This window comes from Haliotis rubra, unplaced genomic scaffold (genome assembly GCF_003918875.1).
Source record: "Haliotis rubra isolate DU_JTF1 unplaced genomic scaffold, ASM391887v1 Scf750, whole genome shotgun sequence".
Classification (NCBI taxonomy): Eukaryota; Metazoa; Mollusca; class Gastropoda; order Lepetellida; family Haliotidae; genus Haliotis; species Haliotis rubra.
In genome coordinates, this window is record NW_025767469.1 from 209,987 (window position 1) to 235,702 (window position 25,716).

General features: G+C 43.3%; 3 protein-coding genes and 1 long non-coding RNA gene across 5 annotated transcripts in view; 3 read left to right on the plus strand and 1 right to left on the minus strand.

Moving 5' to 3' along the window:
- Positions 1 to 243: 243 nt before the first annotated feature.
- On the plus strand, positions 244 to 4,762 carry LOC124260137 (membrane frizzled-related protein-like). Of its 2 annotated transcripts, none has more exons than XM_046694382.1 (4): positions 244 to 358; positions 2,154 to 2,360; positions 3,697 to 3,837; positions 4,473 to 4,762. In XM_046694382.1, exons 1-4 carry the CDS (start codon positions 280 to 282, stop codon positions 4,682 to 4,684), a joined length of 639 nt encoding a protein of 212 aa, XP_046550338.1. In that variant the 5' UTR covers positions 244 to 279; the 3' UTR covers positions 4,685 to 4,762. The 2 variants fall into 2 exon arrangements, with proteins under 2 accessions (XP_046550338.1, XP_046550339.1); XM_046694383.1 differs by having other exon boundaries at positions 2,200 to 2,360.
- A 3,113-nt stretch (positions 4,763 to 7,875) lies between these two features.
- LOC124260130 lies at positions 7,876 to 13,403 on the plus strand. Its single transcript, XM_046694376.1, has 4 exons — positions 7,876 to 8,476; positions 9,543 to 9,748; positions 11,449 to 11,534; positions 13,400 to 13,403. Exons 1-4 carry the CDS (start codon positions 7,927 to 7,929, stop codon positions 13,401 to 13,403), a joined length of 846 nt encoding a protein of 281 aa, XP_046550332.1. The 5' UTR covers positions 7,876 to 7,926.
- Positions 13,404 to 19,306: 5,903 nt separating this feature from the next.
- Positions 19,307 to 19,846, plus strand: LOC124260138. Its single transcript, XR_006894005.1, has 3 exons — positions 19,307 to 19,396; positions 19,549 to 19,686; positions 19,804 to 19,846. It is a non-coding gene; the product is annotated as an uncharacterized LOC124260138 (long non-coding RNA).
- A 1,252-nt stretch (positions 19,847 to 21,098) lies between these two features.
- The window catches only part of LOC124260131, a 43,938-nt gene continuing 39,320 nt past the window's right edge, over positions 21,099 to 25,716 (minus strand). Inside the window, exons 25-27 of the mRNA XM_046694377.1 lie at positions 24,780 to 24,973; positions 23,726 to 23,793; positions 21,099 to 21,983 (exon numbers count right to left, since the gene is read on the minus strand). Coding sequence (XP_046550333.1) covers positions 21,965 to 21,983; positions 23,726 to 23,793; positions 24,780 to 24,973 — 281 coding nt within the window. The 3' untranslated portion in view covers positions 21,099 to 21,964. The remainder of the gene's footprint in view (positions 21,984 to 23,725; positions 23,794 to 24,779; positions 24,974 to 25,716) is intronic.

The following is a 25,716-nucleotide window of genomic DNA, read 5'->3' on the forward strand; positions in this document are numbered from 1 at the left end:
CACTCAAGCGGTAAACGGCCAAGACCTGCACCACACCGGGATTACCTCCAAAGTTAAGCAGATCAGCAGACAAATCGTGATCTATCCGTTTCCGAAAACTCGGTTACGTCCCTTTGTTACCAACCCAACGCACTCACTCACCCTAAGTGCAAAGGCGGGGGGTATCTTTGTTATCACACTGCTTCATGTGGAGATATCCCAGTATATCATACAGATAATGTATTTAGGTTGTCCTATCTACAATTAGTCAAGGCATGCGTCACTCCAACAATAGGTAACATGTCTGTCTATACTTTAATGTTTCTGTTTCTGAATATGTCAACGTGGGGCATCAGCGATGCCAAGACGCCAGAGACATGTAAGTAAACACTGTGAAGACACTCATGATGTCTCTTACTTCAATAGCCCCCTGGCCCTGATACTCACTGCAACCTGGTCGAGTGAGTGAGTGAGAGAGTTTAGTTTTACGCCGCACTCAGCAATATTCCAGCTATATGACGGCGGTCTGGACCAGACAATCCAGTGATCAACAACATGAGCATCGATCTACGCAATTAGGAACCGATGACATGTGTCAACCAAGTCAGCGAGCCTGACCAACCGATCCCGTTAGTCGCCTCTTACGACAAGCATGGGTTACTGAAGGTTCATTCTAACCCGGACCTTCACGGGTAGCAACCTGATCGAACCCGCTGCCTCATGTTGTCCGTAGTGTCGCAAGATGTTATTTGTTTTGTTTGTTTGTTTATTTGTTGTTTAACGCTGCAGCAATATTCCAGCTATATGGCGGCGGTCTGTAAATAATCAAGTCTGGACCAGACAATCCAGTGATCAACAGCAGGAGCATCGATCTACGCAATTGATATACGATGACATGTGTCATACGATGTCAGTGAGTCTGACCACCCGATCCTACGCCTCTTACGACAAGCATGGGTTACTTAAGACCAATTCTCACCCGGATCTTCACGGGTTCGCAAGACACGACCTCCAGGGGTATTACTGCGAAACTATCCATTTTCTCCCTATGAAGGATGAACCCTGTTTGAGATTTACCGAGAAAACGTGATTTTATATTTCCTCAGTGTATGAAATAAGGCCCGTCCGACCGCCCGAGACGGTCTAGATTTCTGACGGACGGTCTAAATTTACAGCTAGCCAGCCCGATAGTCTGGTAAAAAATTTAGATGTTCCATACATCTGAGTAAATTCACCATATTTGGTCTGGTTAAATCCATTTTGGGCTGGTAACATTTCGAAGTTACCAGCCCTGATGTCTTGTTGGATTTTTGGCTTATTTCATACACTGATGTCCTGATTATATTTTCCTGACTATACTTCCGGAGTAGTTACCTGCAGATGAAGTCTATACTTCCGGGTTACGATACATACCCAACATCCTAGGCTAGTGATAAGAAGCGGCATAGTGAGTGAGTTTAGTTATACGCCGCTTTTAGCAATATTCCAGCAATATCATGGCAGGGGACACCAGAAATGGGCTTCACACATTGTACCCATGTGGGGAATCCCAAACCGGGTCTTCGGCGAGACGAGCAAACTCTTTAACCACTAGGCTACCCCATTGCCCCTGGCATAGTGTGGAGGATGGGGAGGTTAAACTTTATCGCGTACCATTCTACTCCTGATAACCAGGCCGCAGTCATGTTGCTGGAACATTGCTCAGTGTGCTGTAATCAACAACCCATTACATGTATACAAGATTGCTGTTGTTTGAATCTCATGGGACCAAATTTCCTTCTCGAGTCATCGTGTGTATTTATGAGACGAATTCGTGTAACCGGTATTCAAATGATGACAACTATAACAGGGAATGGTCGGGACCGACAGGTACTTCGAGTTATGCATAATATTCGAGACACCGACATTCGACTCATCGGGATTTGACTGTATAACAAACATGTTCTGTTTTTATTTTAATGATAAGTTGCAACAAAACCTCTTTCTGGTGTCCCCCGCCGTGATATTGCTGGAATATTGTAGAAAGCGGCGTTAAACTAAACTCACTCACTTACAATAATGCTAGCCTGCGGCTCCATTCAAACAGGATGTTGATTGACAGCCCGCCGTGACCTCCAGAGGCATTATTGCATTCTATCCGCGAAGTATAAAACCGGACCTCACGCTCTTTGCAGTTTCCATGGAGACCAACTGTGACCAAACACTTTCCTTCTCTGACAGTATGATTCTGACTGGCTCCAATCTGTCGTCGTCGTGTAACATGGGCGTGGCGACAGACGGAGATGCCCTGGGCCTCCTCATCAACATCGCATCCTTCAACCTCCCCCCGGAATGCAACACCACGCTGGAGATTGTACATCCACATGGGCCTCGAATATCCGGTAAATTACATCCTGCAATGATGTGTAAACAGGATCCACTATGAAGAGAGTGAGTGTGGTTTTACGCCGTTTTTAGCAATATTCTAGCAATATCACGACTGGGGACACCAGAAATGGTCTTCACACATTGTACCCATGTGGGGAATCGAACCCAGATCTTCAGCGTGACGAACGGAAGCTTTAACCATCAGGCTACCCCACCGCCCCGTCCACTTCGGAGCAGTGACGAGCAGGCTATCATAACCACTGCTACCTTACCATCCCTTTTTCTTGATTTTAAAGGGGGTTGGGGGTGGCCTTGTTGGCAAAGCGCTTGTTTGTCACGTTAAAGACCTGTGTTCTGTTCCCTACATGGGTACAATGCGTGAAGCTCATTTCTGATGTCTCCGCCATGACATTCCTGGATTATTGCTAAAAGCGACGTTAAAACCATATTAACGCACTCACTTAATCTTCCCTGCTTCCTAGTGATAACATCCAAATTTCTGAATTGAGTATTACATTAAGCACTTCCCTCCGATTCGACAACTGTTTCCTTTCAACATTGCTGCATAAATATTTTGTGACGCCCTTGTCCACTTCCAAACTTTCCGTCAAATGAGGCACGTACGTGAACTCATGATCGACACTCGCCGGTCATAAAAATCAAGTCTTTGATGAGTTACAGGTCGTAGGTCGATCAGAAAAGGATCTATTCTTCGATTCTGCAGGGTTCAGATTCGATAGTCAGTCAAGTATTTGTAAACACTGGCTTGTCCGCCATTTCAAACTGTTGCGTAACTGTCTACTTCCAAGAAAATAAGTAGGTCAGACGATTCCATTATAGTGTGGCCAGGTGAGTACAGTAACACGGTCGTGTGGAGTTATGATTATAAAAACCAAGCCCTTAGGTGTTACATTATTGCATTGAATAAACAGTATTTTGTTTTCTTTGGACAGAATATTTTTTTCTGTTGCAATGTTAAATATAATACGAACGGCACAGGTCTACCACTCCCTTCACAGACGAGTTCAATTCGCCTCTCGTCCCATGCCGGATTACGCAGTGTCTTCCGCAGAACGAGGAAGTTCGATTTTAAATCGGTTATGGTAGAATGGAGATAAACATACCGTTGTTGGAAATTAGACGAATGTTAGACCGAATTGATAGTCTCTAAATTTCATTTGAAGCCGAACGCGTAGCGTGAGGTTTGAAATGATTAATTTAGAGACTAACAATTCGGTCTAACATTCATCTAATTTCCAAACACAGTACGTTTATCTCCTAATTTTATAACATTGTATTACAAGTGTTCTGGATTGCGTATATAAAGAGTACTATTTCTCCATCCAACAGGAAAGTTGTGTGGCACCAGATTGTCCACCAAGGTGTTCAACGCCTCCGTGCCTGCCATAAAGCTACAGTACCACTCAGACACTCCGGATACAGATGCTACCTTCAATATCATACTCACATCGCTCAAACGAGGGCCTATCGGTAACTTCATAGTTTACTTCTGTAGTACAATGGTAATAAAAACAAATGACCCCTGAACATCCAGGTTAGAAGTTATCTACCCATGCTTGTGGTAAAATTCGACTAACGGGATCGTGTGGGAAGACTCAGTGACATCGTATCCAAACTGCGTAGATCCATACTATTTACATACCACCGCCATATAGCTGGAATATTGCTGAGAGCGGCGTTAAACAATAAATAGCTGATGTACAAAAGAAAGTGCACACTTGGTGTTTCGGGATTATATTCCAAAACACAAGGAAAATAATTTGAAAAGTGATTCCGTTGTGACTTATAAGTATCAAACATTGTGCACGTATGAAAATAATCCCCAATCACATTTGTACAAGAGCTTTATTCCATGTGACCGGACTAGGTCAAATTAGACTGACAAAATTCAACATGTCAAATTCACAGTTGCACTCTAAAATGATTTAACAAAAATTAGAGATGAATGGAAAAAATCCTACTTTAAACTTAATTGTCCCTAGTCTAGCAAATGTTACACTTAGCAAAGTCGGCTACTCATTAAAACATTTGGCCGTGGGCCAGCAATGCTCTCTTACTCCAATATTGTGTATAGTTTCATGTTTTTGTTGTTGTTTTGTTTTAAGGAAGCTGCTTTGACGACGCCTTCCGGTGCAGCAACAATTTCTGTATAGCCAACACTTTAGTATGCAATGGAGTTGACGAATGCGCTGATAATTCGGACGAAACTCGGGGCTGCGACATTTCACAGTCAGCCCGCCTCTCCTCTATGCCAGTATTCACAGCTGTTGTCACATTACTTGCCTTTATGTCAAGCTCATTTGGAGGGCATCCATGATTTCCTGACCTGTACTGTCATATTTTCGACACATTGGTATTTTTGTTTTTGCTAAATATACAGTGTTGTTCCTTCTCAGTACTGTCTTACACTGTTATGTTTTAAAAGCACGGAAGTTTGCTGTTTTTTACGTTGTACCAGGGGCGGTGGGGTAGCCTAGTGGTTAAAGCGTCCGCTCCTCACGCCGAAGACCCGTGTTCGATTCCCCGCATGGGTACAATGTGTGAAGCCCATTTCTGGTGTCCCCCGCCGTGATGTTGCTGGAATATTGCTAAAAGCGGCGTAAAACAAAACTCAGTCAGTCAGTCAGTCTTACTTAAATAGCCCCCTGGCCCTGATACTCACTGCAACCGCCGTGATATTGCTGGAATATTGCTAAAAGCGGCATAAAGCCATACTACGTTGTACCAATCAATATCGTACTTGTGGTGAGTGGTCCTGCGCATTGAGCCCAAGTCAGAAATCAGTTGAAGTTAAGCAACGTTGGGCACGGAGAGTATTTGGATGGGTGACCGTGTTTGGCAACTTGACTCCTGGGAGTTTCTAGGACTTCACAACGAAGCGCATGTGATACCATCCTCGATAATCTCCAGGGTATACGTTACGATCACTCTCCACTATACCCTGGATGCATCCACGGCTTGGGGCGATGATTTTATTACCTCCCTTTCCTGGCTTTTTATCCAGTCAGTTGAGCGTACCAATCACTCCTCACTTTCGTTTAAACTTGGCAACACAATTGATGCAGAGGTACTCTGAAAGAAGTAGAAGAAGTTCTTTCATATATTCTTTTTAAAGTTTCAGATCTGTGAATTTGTCTTTATTATTTCCCCAAAAATCTGAGTGGCACTGCGAACAAACCTTTGCATCTGCGACCGCAATCTTTGTTGACACTGGCAAACTCGGTTGTAACAGCGGCTTAGCTGATTGGCTACTGTGAGAATGCGGAGCCAGCCAAGGGAGGTAATAAAATCATCGCCCTAAGCCGTGGATGCATCCAGGGTATAGTGTAGAGTGATCGTAACGTATACCCTGGAGATTATCGAGGATGATGTGATACATGTGCTCTCACCTTAGACACGTGAGTTTGTTCAAAATTGCCTCTGTTCACTCAGCAGAAAATGGGTATCCGGCGGGATAAGTCACGTGACAATATATAACCTTCTGGCGCCTCACAGGCAGCTAAGGTAATCTGGTGTAATAATTGTCAGCGCTATGAGCATCCGTTTGGTGTGGATCTAGCGCAATATAAGTGGACTAAGTATTATCATTATTACACCTATACAAATGTGTATATTTAATTCCTAGTGTTTTTTTGCGTTTCACTAATCATTATCACAGTTATATGATAAAGATAAAATATCATATCGCTAACTCGGATGTTTTAACCCCCAATCAAACATAAATACCATAAATCAGCTGAGATGTTTAGTTTCTTTGGCCCATCAGTATATTTGTAAAACATTTAGCAAGTGAGTGATTGGGTGAACCTGGAGTGAGCAAAATGGCGGCGGTCTGTAAACAATCGAGTCTGGACCAGACAATCCAGTGATCAACATCATGAGCACCGATCTACGCAATTGGGATACGATGACATGTGTCAACTAAGTCAGCGAGCCTGTCCACCCGATCCCGTTAGTCGCCTCTTACGACAAGCATGTGTTACTGAAGATCAATTCTAACCCGGATCTTCACGGATCAACAACGGTTCAACAATAGTTGATTAGCATCACATTCATTCCCACACACACCAGCCAGTAAACAGGACATGTTATTTCCGTATGTTGAACATGTATCCTCCTTCGCGATCAGAAATATTTGCGTAATGCCGGATAATATGACAATCATTGGTTTAATGTGAATCTCTTCTGACCTGATATTCCCAAGCAGCAAGGATGGTGTGATCCTCACTGAAACTATAGTCTCTATACCAGTTTTGCTATTTATGAAAATTTACATAGCAGTGAATGAGTATGGTTTTAACCCGCTTTTAGCAATATTCCAGCAATATCACGGCAGTGGACACCAGAAATGGGCTTCACACATTATACCCATGTGAGGAATCGAATCCGGGTGTTCGGCGTGACGAGCGAACGCTTTAACCACTAGGCTACCCCACCGCCCCCCTTATATAACAAGATTATCGAGGATAATATGTATCCATTTTATATAACTTGGTCCTATCCGCTATACCACAGCTTCCATTCTGAAGTGAGTATTGTTTAACGCCGCTTTTAGCAATATTCCAGCAATATCACGACGGGGGACACAGAAATGGGCTTCACATATTGTGCATATTTGGGGAATCGAACCCGGGTTTTCGCAGTGACGAGCCAAACGCTCACACCACTAGGCTATCCCTACGCCACATGCTTAACTATGGCGTGCATGCGTGCGTGTGTGTGTGTGCGTGAATTGGAGTGAGTGAGTATGTTTTTACGCCGCTTTAGCAACTAGGCTATCTCACCGCCCCCGCGTGTATTGGAACGGATCACTATCTGTGTTGATATTGCTATTATTGGTTGCGGACTGTCTATCGCATATTATATACTATGGAAACTGGTTTGTACGTTCGATGTTCAATTACAGGCCCACATGCTGCAGCTTGAAACACCATACAATCAAACAAACAAGTAGTTTTGTATATTGCATCTATATGATTCTGTAAATTACATATGGGATAAAATTATGATAAAAACATCACGGAAGCATCATAGAATTATCCAATACTAACCATAAACCTATAAGACTTATTATAGAATAATCGTTAGATTATCGTACAATAACCGCAGAAGAATATATATTGTCAAAAAATATTCGGCCAAATTAAAAAAAAAGTTAGATATGCTGATCAGGTGATATATGAATCATAGATTTGTCATATGATAATCATAAATTATCTTGAATTAATACAGAATAATCATTAGATAGTCTTAAAATTATCGTAGAAGAATATATAATGTCAGTAAATATTCGGCAAAATTTAGAAATTGTTAAATATGCCGGTCAGGTGAGATATGAATCATAGAATTATCACATGATAATCATAAAATTACCATAGACTTGTTATAGAATAATCATTAGCTTGTCATAAATGTACCCAATAAGAAATGATGATTAGATGACATATGAACCATGCTTGTATGCCCTTATAAGGAAAAAGCAGGTCACTAGTCTTATCCCGGATCTCCCAGGCATATTTAAATAAGTGGACTTGAGGTCCCGAACAACTTGGCAGGAAGATGACTGTAGTGTGCCTGTTTGTGCTGCTGCTGCCTCTGCTGCAGGCGACGGTCGCCTATGAAGTCACGGTAGAGCTTGACGAACTCGCTTCCAGTGCTGGTGTTGAGAAGTGCCGTTTACGACCACGTGGAAATGCGTCCAACGCCCAAACGGTTATCCTCTATGATGGCGAAATATTGATACATAATTTCTGTCTTAAGAAAAAGAAATTGTTTACGCTAGAAAAGCTACGATACTCCAATGACGGTCTTGCCGACCTTCTGACCTTCGACCTCGATGGCGTGGAGGTCGGACGGTGGACAACGCGAGAAGACTTTGGAGATGGTAGTCTGTGGAACCAGATCCTGGAAGTTGAACAATTCGGCGATGAAGTAAGTGTCGCTGCAGGCAATCACAAGCTGACCATCCGGGTGGCGGACGGGGATAGGTACGGGGTCGAGCTGGACTCTCTGACGTTCAGTCTTGACCAAAAGGATCCTGATGACAACAGCCTATGCAAGAACATGGGCTCAAAGGCCATTGCACCTCTCTTCGGGGAATGTGATCCAGGTAATATGTTGGTCATCTTAAATGTGAGGGGAAATGGGGTTTAACGTCGTACTTAAGAATCTTTCGCTCATATGACGACGTGCATGAGTGTGTATGTGTATGTGCGGCTGCTTGTACTAGCCCAGACTGAAGCTGTTTTATAGTGCTAGCCCACTCAGATACCACGCCGCAGTGAAGCATGAATACCCCACTCATACACATTATACTGACTCCGAGCCGTCCAGTCCTTGTTGTATCCTTTAATGCCGAGCGCCAGGCAGGGAGCAACACGTACCATATTTTACCGTCTCTTGTCGCGGTCGGGGATCGAGCCAGCGACCTTCCGCTCTCCGGGCAGACGCTCTAACCACTACACCACCGAGGCAGCCCTCGTCATCTTAAACAATTAAGGGGATCGAGTGGTCAGTCTCGCTGACCGCGTATGCGCATGTCAGCATATCCTTAATGTGTACCCGTGAAGATCCGGGTTAGAACTGGTCTTCAGTAACCCAGGCTTGTCATAAGAGGCGACTAACGGGATCGGACGTCAGGCTCGCGGACTTGGCTGACACATAATGTTGATCACTGGATTGTCTGTTCCAGACTCGACTATTTACAAGTTGCCGCCATATAGCTGGTATATTGCTGAGTGCGGCGTTAAACAACAACCAAACAAAAAGACAAAAACCTAAATTTGTAGATCGATGCTTACTATGTTAGTTACCGGACTGTCGATAATTTACAAACGCCGTCATATAGCTGGAATATTGCTGTGCGTTGCGTCCTTAATAAAACTGTCAATATTTCTAAAACATTTATATGCAATCATGTATTTCTGCGTGGAACTCACGGGCCGACGTTGATGGTTCCTCTGAGTAAGGGGCGGTGGGGTAGCCAAGTGGTTAAAGCGTTCGCTCGTCACGTCGAAGACCCGGGTTCGATTCCCCACATGACCACAATGTGCGAAGTCCATTTCTGGTGTCCTCCGATGTTGCTAAAAGCGGCGTAAAACTACACTCACTCACTTTGAGTAATACAGACAGACCTGTAGGGGCAGGTAAACCAAGGGATGGTTTTCAATTTACAGACGCAGATGTCTGTGGATCAGCCCCTACACTACGTAACGCGGACGTGTCGTACAAGGGGAGCTACGTAGGGGCGACGGCAAGGTACACATGCCGTGCCGGCTACGTCTTCTGTGGGAGAAGCTCCAAACACCGGTGTTCCAGCATTGGGGAGTGGGAAGGCCTGGAGGGGTCATGCTTCAGGTCAAGATGGCAGCAACCACGGCAGGTAGGAGGGTTTTCGAATTTCTAGCAGTTTGTGTCTTGATCATGCGGTGTATCTACCTCCATTGTATTTTGACCCGTGAAGATCGGGTTAGAATTGACTTCAGCAACCCATGCTTGTCATAAGAGGCGGGTGGTCAGGCTCGCTGACTTGGTTGACACATGTCACCGTATCCTACTTGCATAGATCGATGTTCATGCTTGTCGTAAGAGGCAACCAACGGGACCGGGTGGTCAGACCCGCTGACTTGGTCACTTGATTGTCTAGTCCAGCCTCGATTATTTACAGACCGCCGCCGAATAGCTGGAATACTGCTGAGCGCGGCGTTAAACAACAGCCAACCATTCCATTGTCTTCTGACATATTCTACTCAAAAGAACGATCTGTTTGAGTAGCACTTTATACGAAACGACGCATCGTAATAGAATATAGAAATTGCCGTGCCTTTATTGTTACGGGGCGGTGGTGAAGCCTTGTAGTTAAATCGTTTGCTCGTCACGATGAAGATCCGGGTTCGATGTCCCACATGAGTACCATGTGTGATGAACATCTCTGGTGATCGCCGCTGTGATGTTGCTGGAATATTGCTAAAAGCGGCGTAACCCATACACACTCACTCATTGCTGATGTTTGTTAGTGCATTACAATTACTAGCGTCTATTGGTCAAGTTACCATCCAGGGGCCCGTTTCACAAAGCGATCGTAGCGCTACGACAGTCGTAAGTCTATGTTAAAATATGGGAGTTACGGTCATCTTAGCGCTACGATATCTTTCAGGAATGGGGCCCTGAGAGTCTCAACGAATAGAATGGAGATACAATATCATGGATAATCGAGTATGTCGCAAATTTGTTAACGTTAACAAGAATAATCAAACTCCCATATGTCGAAGTTTGATGGGTCGAACTTACGGTGGTGTTGACGTATAGGCTTTGTCCCTGCGTATTCCTTATAAGTAAATCATTTTGCGGTTGTGTCGAACATCGGTTAACTCGAAGTATTTACGTTGGTTCCTTCATCTTCGACATAACGGTGTTTGTATACTCAGGGACAAAAAGTTACTGTGATCATATGAAATAATTAATGACTGAACTTTGCAAACTACGATGTTAATATGGGGGCTTTAGGCTTTACAGATATTGTAACTTAAAACTTATACATACTGTAGCAGAGTTCCATGGAATTTAAAGACATGGCGTTGTTTGTTTACAAGAGTTGGTTTTGGCCCATGTGATATACTGACGTGCAAAAGAAAGCATACATCTGGTGTTTGGGGATTATTTTGTTTGGCAAGATGTACATAATGTTTGTGACCTGTAAGTCACAATCACCAACACATTTTACAATAGTAAGGTTCTTGTTTTTGTATGGGAAAAGAATTCCATAGCATCAGGTATGTACCTTTCTTGTACGCCAGTATATTTCGCACAAATACGCACGATCAGACATGATTCAGTCTCAGGGGGTTCATTTTGTATTGAATGTGTACTTGAATCCATGACCTTGGTTAACCCTTTAACTCACAGGGGCGATGGGGTAGCCTAGTGGTTAAGGCGTTCGCTCGTCACGCCGACAACCCAGGTTCGATTCCCCACGTGGGCACAATGTGTTAAGTCCATTTCTGGTGTCCCCTGCCGTGATATTGCTGGAACATTGCTAAAAGCGGCGTAAAACTAAACTCACTCACTCACTTTCACTCACAGGGAATTGATTTTGACGTGTCACTACCTTGGAGTTCCACCAACCATTACTCGCTCGAGATTGTAGCCACGCTTACGGTTCGCCAAAGGTACGTTTTGAACTATTGTATTTATGCCTGCAACGTATTTGGTTCTATATATTAACTCGTTGTAAATCTGATCCATTCCAACAAGTGTGGTCACAAGAGTTTTAAATGGACTCAGTCAAATAAAAGATATTTAATAGTTTCATTTGTACTGTTACAAAATGTACTTAAAGGAGAGTCTTGCAGTTTGTAGAAATCTTGTTTCGTTAGGCTCTTGTAGAATTCTTTACATCCTTTGGTAGTATGGGATACTATTTTCAGATTATCGGGCAGAAAAGCAATATTGAATTGCTTGTGAATTGTTAAAGAATTGTTTTTAATGTATTCTTTTATGCAGTGAATCAAGCCCGTATATTCCAAGAAGTTAGTTTTCAGTTGCAATTCTGGTGTCACCCGCCGTGATATTGCTGGAATATTACTGCAAGTGGCGTAAAACCACACTCACTCACTCGCACAAACACGACCGTAACTCATGAAAGTCATGGAACTAAGTTGATTGATTGATTGAGTGTCGTTTAACGCCGCACACAGCAATATTCCATCCAAATGCGGCAGTCTGTAAATAATCGAGTCTGGGCCTGACAATCCAGTGATCAACAACATGGACATCGAACTGCGCAACTGGGAATCGATGACATAATCAGCCAAGTCAGCAAGCCTTATCACCCGATCCCGATAGTCGCCTCTTACAACAAGCATGGGTTACTGAAGACCAATTCTAACCCGGATCTTCACAGGCCCATAGCAATAAGGGCCACTTTTTGTTAAAAGCCGCACTCTGTAATATTTCAGTTTCATTGTGGATACCTGCAAATAATGGAAAGTGGACTATACAAATCAAAGCTTATGAACGTACATATAAAGGTTCCTTGGGACTTATTCCAACCCGAAGTCTATCGACAATTACTCCGGGCTACATGTCCATTTGTTCCGGTAACCAATGGCAACAAAGGTGTTGTCATTTGGAATGTAAACAATGTTAGATTCGCGGAAGTCAGTAATGCGGATCTTCTGGTTTGTTTGTTGTTTAACGCTGCACTTAGCAATATTCCGGTCTGTAAACAATCGGGTCCGGACCAGATAATCCAGTGATTGAAATCATGAGCGTCGATCTACGTATTTGGGATACGTCAGCGAGCCTGACTACCCGACCCCGTTAGTAGCCTATAACAAGCATGGGTGGCTGAACACCAATTCTAACCGTTATATGTTCTCGAACTGTGGCTTCCAAACACTCACTCTCTAACTCACTGCTCCAAGTTTGGCAACATATTCAACCAAATTAGCGAGCCTGACCACCCGATCCCCATTCGTGACCTACTCGTGCTAGTCCGGGACAAGCCGATTGGAGGTTACGGAAAGGGGCGAGTGGTGACAAATGCCCGATCCCGTTAGTGGCCTATTACAAGCATAAGTTGCTGAATACCAGTTCTAACCCTTATATCTTCTCGAACTTTGATATCAAAACACTCCCTCTCTCACTCAGTGCTGACCGCTTTCGTGGTGTAGTGGTTAGAGCGTCCGCCCGGAGAGCGGAAGGTCCCCGACCGCGTCATACCAAAAGACGTTAAAATACGGTACGTGTTGGTCCCTGCCTGGCGCTCGGCATTAATGGGTACAACAAGGACTGGTCGGCTCGGAGTCAGTATAATGTGTCTGAGTGGGGTATTCATGCTTCACTGCGGCATGGTATCTCAGTAGGCTAGCACTATAAAACCAGCTTCAGTCTGGGCTAGGAGAAGCAGCCGCACATACACATACACACGCATGCATGTCGTCATATGAGCGAAATATTCTCAAGCACGACGTTAAACCCAATTTCACCTCACTCAGTGCTCTAAGTTTGGCAACATGTTCTGTCATTTCAGGTGATCGTTAACGGAGAATACATCGGGGAACAATGCAACACGTACCCATCTATCCATACAGGCCGGCTGGTCATCAGCAGAGCACTCACACTCCAGGATGTGACGTGCACCATCTAAGAACTGACCTTGACCCAAGGTGGCTGCCTGCATGGCGGAGATACGATCCATTATTTTGTTGAAATAAAGCTGTCCTATCGTCACGAAGACAAACATGTTTTATGCTTTTGATTCAGGATACATCGGTGTAGCATCACAGATGTTTCTTTTATGGCATACATACTTAGCTTTACGATATATACAACAAACTTGACATTAGTGGGGGCGGTGGAGTAGCCTAGTGGTTAAAGCGTTGCGCGGAACACCCGAGTTCGATTCCCCACATAATAATTGATACAATGTGAGAGGCCCATTTCTAATGTACTCCTGCTGAAATTATTAAGACATAAAACCATACTCACTCACTCATTCACTCACCTGAGATAAGTGAAAGTGGAGCGAGAGCAGCACTGATAAGTTGCTGAATTGAGTGTGGTTTTAGGCCTCTTTTAGCAATACTTCAGCATGGCGGGGACACTAGAAATTGGCTTCACATACTGTGCCCATGCGGGGAATCGAACCGGGTCTTTCGCGTGAAGAGCGAACTATTAAACCACTAAGCTACCCCCCTTGCTGAATTGAAGGACACAGAATGATGCTACTCTTAAAGGTACAATTTGAAAAAGAAAGTTTTGTTAAATGAGTAAACAGACAAATGTTTCAATTCCATTGGGCGCAACACGAACACCATACAAATGAGCAATACCCATCTGATAAGGTGAGGGCGTGTTAAGGTGAGTGAGTTTAGTTTTACGCCGTACCCAGCAATATTCCAGCCATATGGCGGCGGTCTGTAAATAATCGAGCCTGGACCAGACAATCCAGTGATCAACAGCATGAGCATCGATCTGCGCAATTGACAACCGATGACATGTGTCAACCAAGCCAGCGAGCCTGACCACCAAATCCCGTTAGTCGCCTCTTTCGACATGTATGGGTTACTGAAGGCTCATTCTAACCCGGACCTTCACGGGTGCGTGTCAAGGTAGAACTACTGATACAGCAAAGTGCATGGACATATGTGCCTGCCAACTTGTACTAGTCAAGTCATTTAACACACTACTAGACGATCCGTACCCACGCAGATGCGTACCGAGCAGAAATGGCTAACTCGTAACTAACATTCTCATCAGTCTCGAGCGTGTTCTGGAGCACTCGTATCGTTTTTGGTCGATCTGTACCCAAATTCGGATGTTCCGTACTCTAATTTGGACGACTCAGACAAATTTCATGTCATATATATTTTCCTTGGTTGCGGGTTCGCATTTTTCGGTTGCCAGTCATCCCTGTGTTGAGGAAGGAGTGGGTACGTTCGAACTCACCAAAATATACTGAGTCAAAAAGAAACTTCACATTCTTTCTTCAGGGCACTATAAAAGAACAAGAGATGGTAAGATGGTTAAATTGTTATTATTTCATTGCTGAGATCTGTGTGATGTACTCGATACACTGACAGTACCATAATCAGTTCCATTAGGCTACACCGCCGTTCCAAAACATGGGTATACAGAATGTCAAGTCACAAGAATAAAAATGCGAAATTTCTCAGTTCAATATCGTGTATGGCCATACACCACTGCCAAACACCGTCTCCTCATCAACTGCCTGATGCTTGTGAACACGTGGTTGGGGATTCTGCGCCATTGCTCTTGCAAGGCAGCGCCAAGTTCCTGCAAATTCTGAGGTTGGTTCCTAAGACCACGAAGCCTTCTCCCAAGTGCATCCCAAACGTGCTCTATTGAATTAAGGTCAGGGGACCTCGATGGCCAGTCCATGACGTTGATTCCAGCGTTTTGAAGGAAATTTCGTGTCAACATCGCGGTATGCGGCCGAGCATTATCATGCTGGAACTGTAGACCTGGGCCATGAGCCGCCATGAAAGGAACGAGTTCAGGGGTGAGCACCTGGTCGCGGTAAGCAGCAGCTGTGAGGTTTCCACGGATGACCAGAAGTCGGGAACGGTTGTTCCCACAGAGAGCACCCACACCATGCAACTTCCGCCCCGAATCTGTCGACTTCCTGTACACAAAATTGGGCATACCGTTCACGACGTCGTCTCCAGACTCTATGCCTGCCGTCCGCGAATCTGAGGGTAAACCTGGATTCACCGCTAAAGACGACTCGATTTCAGTCTCTCTGGGTCCATCGGAGGTGACGTTAATGGGCCAAAAGCAGACGTTCACGTTGATGAAACGGCTTCAATATTGGCCCACGATATGGACGTCGAGAATGGAGATTGGCAGCACCGAACCGATTGCGAATGGTCTGTGAGGACAGTCCACCTTTAATACATCTCAGCCATGGTTCGGGGAGCACTAGAAATTGGTCACGTAGGTGCCCATAGGGGAATTGAACCGGTCTTTCGCGTGAAGAGCCACTAAGCTACCCCTTGCTGAATTGAAGGACACAGAATGATGCTACTCTTAAAGGTACAATTTGAAAAGAAAGTTTTGTTAAATGAGTAAACAGACAAATGTTTCAATTCCATTGGGCGCAACACGAACACCATACAAATGAGCAATACCCATCTGATAAGTGGAGGGCGTGTTAAGGTGAGTGAGTTTAGTTTACGCCGACCCAGCAATTCATTCCAGCCATATGGCGGCGGTCTGCATCGAGCCTGGACCAGACAATCCAGTGACGTCAGCATGAGCATCGATCTGCGCAATTGACAACCGATGACATGGTCAACCAAGCCAGCGAGCCTGACCACCAAATCCCGTTAGTCGCCTCTTTCGACATGTATGGGTTACTGAAGGCTCATTCTAACCCGGACCTTCACGGGTGCGTGACAAGGTAGAACTACTGATACAGCAAAGTGCATGGACATATGTGCCTGCCAACTTGTACTAGTCAAGTCATTTAACACACTACTAGACGATCCGTACCCACGCAGATGCGTACCGAGCAGAAATGGCTAACTCGTAACTAACATTCTCATCTGTCTCGAGCGTGTTCTGGAGCACTCGTATCGTTTTTGGTCGATCTGTACCCAAATTCGGATGTTCCGTACTCTAATTTGGACGACTCAGACAAATTTCATGTCATATATATTTTCCTTGGTTGCGGGTTCGCATTTTTCGGGTGCCAGTCATCCCCGTGTTGAGGTAGGAGTGGGTACGTTCAAACTCACCAAAATAGTTTGGGTTCGAATCTCATGGGTATGGATTATCCTGTTTTTATAGCTAGCCTACCTAGATTGATTGATTGAGTTTAGTTTTACGCCGCACTCAGCAATATCCCAGCTATACGGCGGCGGTCTGTAAATAATCGAGTCTGGACCAGACAATCCAGTGATCAACGGCATGAGCATCGATCTGCGCAATTGGGAACCGATGACATGTGTCAACCAAGTCAGCGAGCCTGACCAGCCTACCTAGATGCTATGCCAGAGTTTTACATGTATCTGCAACTCGACATCGTAGGTCGACCAAATGCACACGCTACAGTAGTTGGCCATAAGTGAGTCATCATTAGTGAAATTTCCATAGGCTTACATGATAATTAACTGTTGTAAGAATAATTTTCATAAATTGAGTAGACGTCATTTTACTAGTATTTTGATATTTTGCAAACATCTTGGGGTGAGGTGAAGTGAAATTGGGTTTTACGTCTTGAGAATAATATGACACGTTGCAAACATCTAAGAAATCATCTTCAGGTACCTGTACATAATTTTCTTTCATCTTTCCGTTGGTTAGATATCGAATGACACCTGATTAAGCACCATAAGTACAACTTAGTTTTAATCTACGTGTATCCCGTAGGCAGCCATGATTGGTATGTCGATATATATGTTGTTTAAATACTTGCGGTTTTGTTAATAATCATCAGAAAACTGAATGGAAATTATGTATATGTAGCTGTGATGATTTCCCAGCTGGTAGAAAAGTATTGAAAGCAATTTGACCGAAACTAAATGTATGTAAATTTATGTAAATTATTCTTGCAAGAGTTCACTAACGTGTAAGTCTATGGGAATTTCACTATTGATGACTCACTTATGGCCAACTACTGTAGACTAACTAATGCCATCTTTGTAACATCTTTAGCTGTGAACCACTAACCGTACGCTTGATGAGATGCACAAATAGAGCAAAACTGGGACACAAAGTAAAAAGTCATAACCAGTCCAAAATCCAAACATGCCCCCAAACGATAGCATGTTATTCTGAGTGAGTTTAGTTTTACGCCGCACTCGGCAATAAGCCAGCTAATGTCGGTGGTCTGTAAATAATCGAGTCTGGACTAGACAATCCAGTGACCAACAACATGATCATTGATCTGCGCAATTGGGAACCCATAACATGTGTCAACCAAGTCAGCGAGCCTAACCACCCGATCCCGTTAGTCGCCTCTTACGACAAGCATAGTCGCCTTTTGTGGCAAGCACGGGTTGCTGAAGACCTTTTCTCCCCCGGATCTTCACGGGTCATGTTATTCTGAAAACCATGTACTCACCTTATATCCAATTTCATCAGAGTACATCAGAAATGGCTGAGCAAGTATGGTTGAAAGTGACACTTTCAATATGGCCATGTCACTGGCCTTGACATTCAGTGTCGTGTGCAAAAACTGTTGGTCCTACATTGACATACTGACCAAGCAGCGAAGATAAATTCAATATCCGTTTGAAGTATTTTATTCATGGATGCATTTAAGTGCACAGTAAAATATGTGAGTGAGACAACAATACATCACTGTTCATCTGGACGGAAACACTAATGTAACAATATCTTCTGACACACCTTCAATAACAACACATAAAAATACACAGAATGGTGATACATTTCCACATAGAATGCCATGACACAAATTGTAAATAAATATAAAATAAATATTTTGTGTATGGTATTTAATTAAATTTGCTTAAGAAAATATTTTGTTTCCTTTGATAAATAAAATCAACTAATGAAAAGCTACTGACTTGCCGAACTCAAAGAGTCCAAATAAAGTTGGTTTGTTTGTTTGTTGTTTCAGCAATATTCCAGCTTTGCACTCAGCAATATTCCAGCTAGACAATCCAGCGGTCTGTAAATAATCCAGTCTGGACCAGACAATCCAGTGATCAACAGCATGAGCATCGATCACGACCATTGTGATCAGCTTAACGACAATTGTGACCAAGTCAGCGAGCCTGACCCCAGCGAGCCTGACCAACCACGTGTTGACCAAGTCAGCGAACCAGACAACGAGTTGACCTGACCCACCCATGTGTCGACCAAGTCAACGTAACCTGACCACCCATGTGCTGACCAAGTCAGCTAACCAGACCACCCTGGTGTTGACCTAGTCAACGACCTGACCACCCACGGTTGACCAAGTCTTAACCTGACCAAGTCAGCAAACCTGACCACCCACCAAGTCGAACAAGACCACCAGCGAGCCAGACCACCCACATGTCGACCAAGTCAGCGAAGACCACCAGCGAGCCAGACCACCCACATGTCCACGAAGTCAGCGAGCCTGACCACCCACGTGTCGACCAAGTCAGCGAGCCGGACAATCCAGTGATCAACATTGTGAACATCCGTGTACACAATTGGAATTCGATGACATGTGTCGACCAAGTCCGCAAGCCTGACCACCCAATCCTTTTAGTCGCCTCTTATGACAAGCATGGGTTACTGAAGATCAATTCTAACCCGGATCTTTACAGGTCCCAAATAAAACTAGAGGCAGATGGACATGTCTCACCACTGAATGCAATGTGTCTCTGCATATACATAAGGAAAAACACTATTCCATCCATTCAATATTTCCTGGTACCCCAATCTTCCATATACATTGTGTAAACATCTACACAGGATTTTAATCTCTTTTTCATAAATACATGGGCACGGAGTCAGTGAAATATCTGAGACAGAACTGATACCAGCAAAAAAAACAGGTGTAAAAACAGTTTGGTTTTCAACATTGTGTACACAGTCAAAGCATTAAACATCACAGTTTTCAACATTGTCACAAGTACACAGTCAAGTCAGTTGCATTAAACACCACTCAGGGTGACTTGGTTTTCAACATTGTCACAAGTACACAGCATTCAAACTCAGGTGACTTGGTTTTAAACATTGTCACAAGTACACAGTCAAGTCAGTTGCATTAAACACCACTCAGGGTGACTTGGTTTTCAACACTGTCACAAGTACACAGTCAAGTCAGCTGCATTAAACGCTACTCAGGGTGACTTGGTTTTCAACACTGTCACAAGTACACAGTCAAGTCAGCTGCATTAAACACCACTCAGGGTGACTTGGACTTCACAAGTACACAGTCAAGTTGCATTAAACACCACTCAGGGTGACTAGGGTTTTCTAACGCTTCTAGCAATATTCCCGCAATATTGCTGGGAACACCAGGATGTGATTCCACACATTGTGCCCATGCGGGGAATAAAACTTGGTTCTTTGGCATGATGAGTGAGTGAGTGAGTGAGTGAGTTTGGTTTTACGCCGCTTTTAGCAATATTCCAGCAATGTCATGGCAGGGGACACCAGAAATGGGCTTCACACATTGTACCCATGTGAATCGAATGCCTTAGCCATTAGGCTACCCCACCCCCCCTTGGCATGATGAGCAGACACTTTAACCACCAGGCTACCCCAGTGCCCCTAAAACCAATTTAAACAATATCCCAGTTAGATGTGTCTATTTAAGATGGGAGGTCTTAGATGTTAATCACAGGTTAATACAGGTAGGTTGCTGAAAACCCTACAAATATAACAACAAACCCCCGACATCATTGTTTCCTGGCATGCCCAAGGGATGCAACTCTATACAGTTTACAGCAAAGACGCTGAGGAAACAGCTAAAGGGTCATTAAATACCTATTGGCATTTAAGTTACAAATAATGAAGGTAGGCACGAAGATTTTCCCATTAGTATGAGTAGTGAAAATCCTCATGGAATACCGGTAGTTACTTTCAACTAAAATGCTGTTGTCACAAACCAGTCATCCAAACTAAGTTGTGTTAAAGTTTGATTTTAGCCCACCATGTCTACCCTGATTATGTCCTCCTAAATTCATGTATGCCAGAAATGATTATGTCCTCCTAAATTCTGGGTGATTGTGTATTGATCTAATAACAGAAATGACAAAACTGCATTGAACAATGCTCTCCTGCTATTGTGAGCGTGTGACTTGGTTTAAAAAAATAAATCCACGGCCATTAAGTTTCAGCAATAACTATATGGTCTGTAAATAATCCAGTCTGGACCAGACAATCTAGTGATCAACCTCATGATCATTGATATGAAATCAAATCAACCAAGCCTGGAGTCTGACCACCCGATCCTGTTAGTCGTCGACAGGCATGGGCTGCTGAGACCAATTCTAAATCCACATTTCTCTAGGCTTGTGAACTTATGTTGGGTAAACCTGAGGTGGTGAGATGAAATTGGGTTTTACGTCATGCTTGAGAATATTTCGCTCATATGACGACTTGCATGCGTGTGTATGTGTAGGTGCTGCTGCTTGTACTAGCCCAGACTGAAACTGGTTTTATAGTGCTAGCCCACTGAGATACCATGCCGCAGTGAAGCATGAATACCCCCACTCAGACACATTATACTGACTCCGAGCCGACCAGTCCTTGTTGTACCCATCTATTATTGCCGAGCGTCAGGCAGGGTAAACCTGAAGTGATGCAGGTGTCAGATGTTTACCACTTTGGTGAAACCAAGGATTAAAGTACGGTTCTCTAGAAACATTATTGTGGCAAACCATAATTCAAGCCCACAAACCTTCTGGACAGCCAAGGGACACAACCCTGCTGCACATCGCTCGACTGGGCTGATCATGTCTGACCACTTCCCTCGTATAAACACACTTGTTGATCAGGGCACCGTTTATCAAACTGATCTTAATGCTAAGATGATCGTAGCTCCCATACACAACACATGTGGTCTCATCTTAGTCACGTGACTTCGTTCAAAATTGCCTGTCATCTAGCAGAAAATGGGTACCCAGTGGGATAAGTCATATGACTATTAACCTTCTAGCACTTCACAGGCAGCTTGGGCTATCCGGGGTAATACTATCCATCATGTTATATGCGCTAAGAGCATGCCCGTGTGGTGTGGTGTGGTGTGGTGTGGTGTGGTGTGGTGTGGTGTGGTGCTATATAAATGTCCTTATCATTATCACATAGATGTATGAGAGTCTCTTTCCAATGACTATTTTGTGGAACAACCCCCTGGCAAAAGCTAAAGAAACAAAATAACTCACAAAGTGCATCAAAACAAATGACTACTAATTCAGTAAAATATATTATGAAACATGAAAATTTTGATAACGATTTTTTCCTATAAAAATATCAATGTAACAATACGTAGACAGTCAAATCATGGACCATCCTCAACTCTTGTAATGATATGAGATGAAACTGTGGCACTGCAAACCGTCATCAATCAGATACTACACGGTTAATCAATCTTCTCTCTTCTTCATCAAGCAACATCACCTCCTCCTCAAATATTGCAACAGCACCTGTTGATCATGAAGTATCTATATAAACAAGGCTTGTAATAAACCCCTCTTACCTTTACAAGCAATTTATCATTGTCTCTTTGATTGTTTAATGAAGCACCCCGAAATTTAGGTACCGTAGGTTTTCACAATGACCTATGGACAATCAAGCCTGGACCAAACTAACCAGTGCATCATATTATGAGCATTAACCCAGTGTCAAGGCATGCTGAAACACTATGAGTGAGTGAGTGAGTGAGTGAGTGAGTGAGAGAGTGAGTGAGTGAGTTGAACCCGGGTCTTCAGCGTGACGAGCAAATGCTTTAACCACTAGACTACCCAACCGCCCCTGACACACCAAGCCTGTCCACTGTAATGGCCAGCACCTGTGGCTGGGGACCTATTTTACTTCAGATTCCTTGGCGGTAATTAATATCCTGGCGTATTGGGTTTACGATCGGATAAACGTAACATATTTCGTCAACAAAAAAATGAATACAATCTTTTAACCTCGTTCAGCATTTCTTCAGACGAGATAATTTATTTCATAAACATGCATGTCATGCGTTTTCTATCATTAACCCGCCATTGCAGTCGATGCAATCTCGAAGTCTCGCCGGACGTGACGTCATGTTTTCAATCCTTTCGTTGGCTGTATATTTTTAGCGATCTTGTAATAGTAGGGTAAGCCTGTTGTATCAAAACACTCACACTGTACAGTCAAACATTTCAAATTGCAGAGATAATACACAATTCCCCTTTCTAAATAGCTTAGAACAAAACACCAGCAGAAGTAGACTTCCCATTTAATTTATTCTGTAGAGTAGCATAAGGTATGGAAAGTCCTAGCATTCCCCTCCAACTACAGCCTCATGAGCAATATATTACACTGCCGCTAACTGGCCTTTCTTGCGTTGATAACTCCTATAAACAAAATAATTTAAACGGTACTAGTTTCTGTTTAAAAATAAGTTTTGGAATTCATTGCCGAAATTAACGTGATCCATTTTGCAATTTTGGCGTGCCATAAAAATAAATCTGTCAGCGTGGTCACATGACTAGTAACGTGATCTTGTAAGGTAGCATGTAAACTAAGCAGACGAAACATTAATTGCCATTTCTGGAGTAAAGATTTCGAATTTTTATGCATTTGATTATGAGGTAGATATTGCATTAATGATCCCAGAGTTAAAATTTAGCTTTTGTTGTGTTTTTACTGTTGCTGATGCATAAAACTTTGATTCATAGTATATTGACGTCACACCGACAGCGGGGATCACCTTGCTGACATGCGGGTTGATTCTGATGGATTTTCGCTCATTAATGCGCTCTAAACGGGAATTGTAATGGGGGAACAAAAACATAAAACGATTGGAAATGTAAGACAAGTGGATAAATAATCTAATCACTAAACAAAAAACACATGCATAAATCCATTTATTCACAGAAACTACGATTTCATTTGATGGAATCATCTTATTGATGATGGTATTCATTTGTTTTGAGAGGGTATGTCTGTTTGAGTGAATGAATTATACACAGGCATTGAAAGCCAGGGTACCATAATTCTTCATACTGTTATGTTTGTACAGCCATCTTAAATAGCAGTAACTAACATTTCAAAGTACTTTGACTATAGCTCTACTCAGAATAAATCAATACTACGCTCAGGAATATAAATATACCTTTAACTGCCCTTCTATCACTTTCATTTGTTCATGTGCCCTGATGTTCACTGTTGCTGATGTTTGAGATATTCTTACCTTGCCCCGAGGGATACCTTCAGCTGATGCAGGAAGGTGGCAAACATCTCAATGACTGTAGCATCATCCTGGAATACACATCGAAGTGACTACATATTATAAGTTGTAGCATTGTGATGATGGGTATACAGGTTTTTATGCGTACCCTGCTATGTTTTATCCACCGAACCGGGAGGCACATAAAACCCAGTATACCCGAATCATAACGCTGCAACAAATGTATCTTACCGAATGTTTACTTATGTCATTATGTAAATATAACATTAAAACAAACCGAAAAGTCAATCATATATTTTACTAACATGGTACTGACTAGTCGATCCGAACAACTGGTTCATGGTTCACTGACTGCCGTGGATGCATGCTTTATCCATGGTGCGGGGTAGTAATTATTTATTCTCCCTCGCAAAGATTTATACCCTACTTGGGCGGTGTACGGTCTTGCTCTGGACACACACGGTAATTTCTTCAAGGTTATGTGAAGCAATCAGAGATGGACATTCTTACATGAGGTAGGATAAAATATATTGATCATAATGCAGGACTCCAGGTTTTGCTATACTTAAATGTACACACTTGCATGTTCCTAACCAGAGGTACAGATAACTTTTTAAGCTTAAATGTTAGTGTTTGTTATTTAAATTTGATCTGTAATATGAGAAACGATAAGAAAGACTGCAAGTTGCCAAGTTTATGTCCTGATATAGAACCCCAATATACTGCAGTTATTTATCTATCCACCTGTACACAAGCTAAGGTTTGACACTTTTGTGTGTGTAGGCGTTTAAGATCACATTTATTGAGTATTTACAAAATTCAAAGCGTGCCTGTAACGCAATAGACTTAATAGGAATTGAGTTTTCACATAAATATTTTGCGTAATTTACGCCGATACGCAGCTTATCTGTACCTCTGCCTAACCATCCAGTCACCCCAACTGTCCTAGTCGTTTCGATATCCCTTCATCCCAGCCCCTTCCTTCTACCACACCTCTCCTTAATCAACCTCTAAACCTTCACCTACCCACCCTATTCAATCAAAACTTGACACTCACCTGATCATCGTCACTCCAACTGTCCCAGTCATCTGACTCCTCTCCCTCCTTCTGACCCCCCTGAGTGTCCCGCGCCTCACCCCCGTCACTCTGTGTGCTCACTGTCCGTTGTCTACCAGACAGGCTCAACTGGCCACTAGTATTGCTCACATTCAGTGTAAGGCACTCAGCATAGAAAGCTGACAGGTCTCCACCTAGGAAACCAAAAAGCCATTAAGCAACATGTTTCTGGATTTTTGTTTAAACTCGGAACTCAGTTACATTCAAGCTATATGACGTCCATCTGAAAATAATCAGATCTGGACCACACAATCCAGGGACTGGCACCATGGAATAAAATGACAAGCCGTCAATCAAGTCCGCCAGGAGAAAAGTGACAAGACTTGCCAGGATTTGCATATATGCATTTCAACATTTCGTAACAATACATCATCTGAAGTGTACTAGGTGATGTCAGCGAGGCCACACACAAGGACTGTAACATGTAGAATGTATGGAGTGAGTATGGCTTGATGACGCTTTTAGCAATATTCCAGCAAGATCACGGCAAGGGACACCAGAAATGGGCTTCACACATTGTACCCATGTGGGGAATCGAACCTGGGTTTTCAGCGTGGCAAGCAAATGCATTAACCACCGTCCCGTAGAATGTATGGAATAACCTACTGAAATTATGGATCATCTGACCCTTGAGAATGAATGCAGCATATATCTCACATGTTCGAACACTAATGATTCATTTGGGACACAAAAACCATCCTTGTGGCTTCTTATAATTACATTCTAGCCAAAAATGTGTCTGCCTGGAGTGTGGCAGGTCATTTACTCCCTAACCTTGTCATACCAAAGACATAAAGTGTCGTACGTTTTGTTTGGATTTGGTTTTAAGGAAAGAACAACTATGCTCAGGTGAGAGTCAGTGTACGGTGTGATATGA

Coding starts and splice junctions, on each gene's coding strand:
- LOC124260137 (XM_046694382.1), top strand. CDS start 280: ATGTCTGTCTATACTTTAATGTTTCTGTTTCTGAATATGTCAACGTGG. Junction 359..2,153: donor TGCCAAGACGCCAGAGACAT/GTAAGTAAACAC, acceptor CGCTCTTTGCAG/TTTCCATGGAGACCAACTGT. Junction 3,838..4,472: donor GCTCAAACGAGGGCCTATCG/GTAACTTCATAG, acceptor TTTTGTTTTAAG/GAAGCTGCTTTGACGACGCC.
- LOC124260130 (XM_046694376.1), top strand. CDS start 7,927: ATGACTGTAGTGTGCCTGTTTGTGCTGCTGCTGCCTCTGCTGCAGGCG. Junction 8,477..9,542: donor CTTCGGGGAATGTGATCCAG/GTAATATGTTGG, acceptor TTCAATTTACAG/ACGCAGATGTCTGTGGATCA. Junction 9,749..11,448: donor GATGGCAGCAACCACGGCAG/GTAGGAGGGTTT, acceptor TTTCACTCACAG/GGAATTGATTTTGACGTGTC.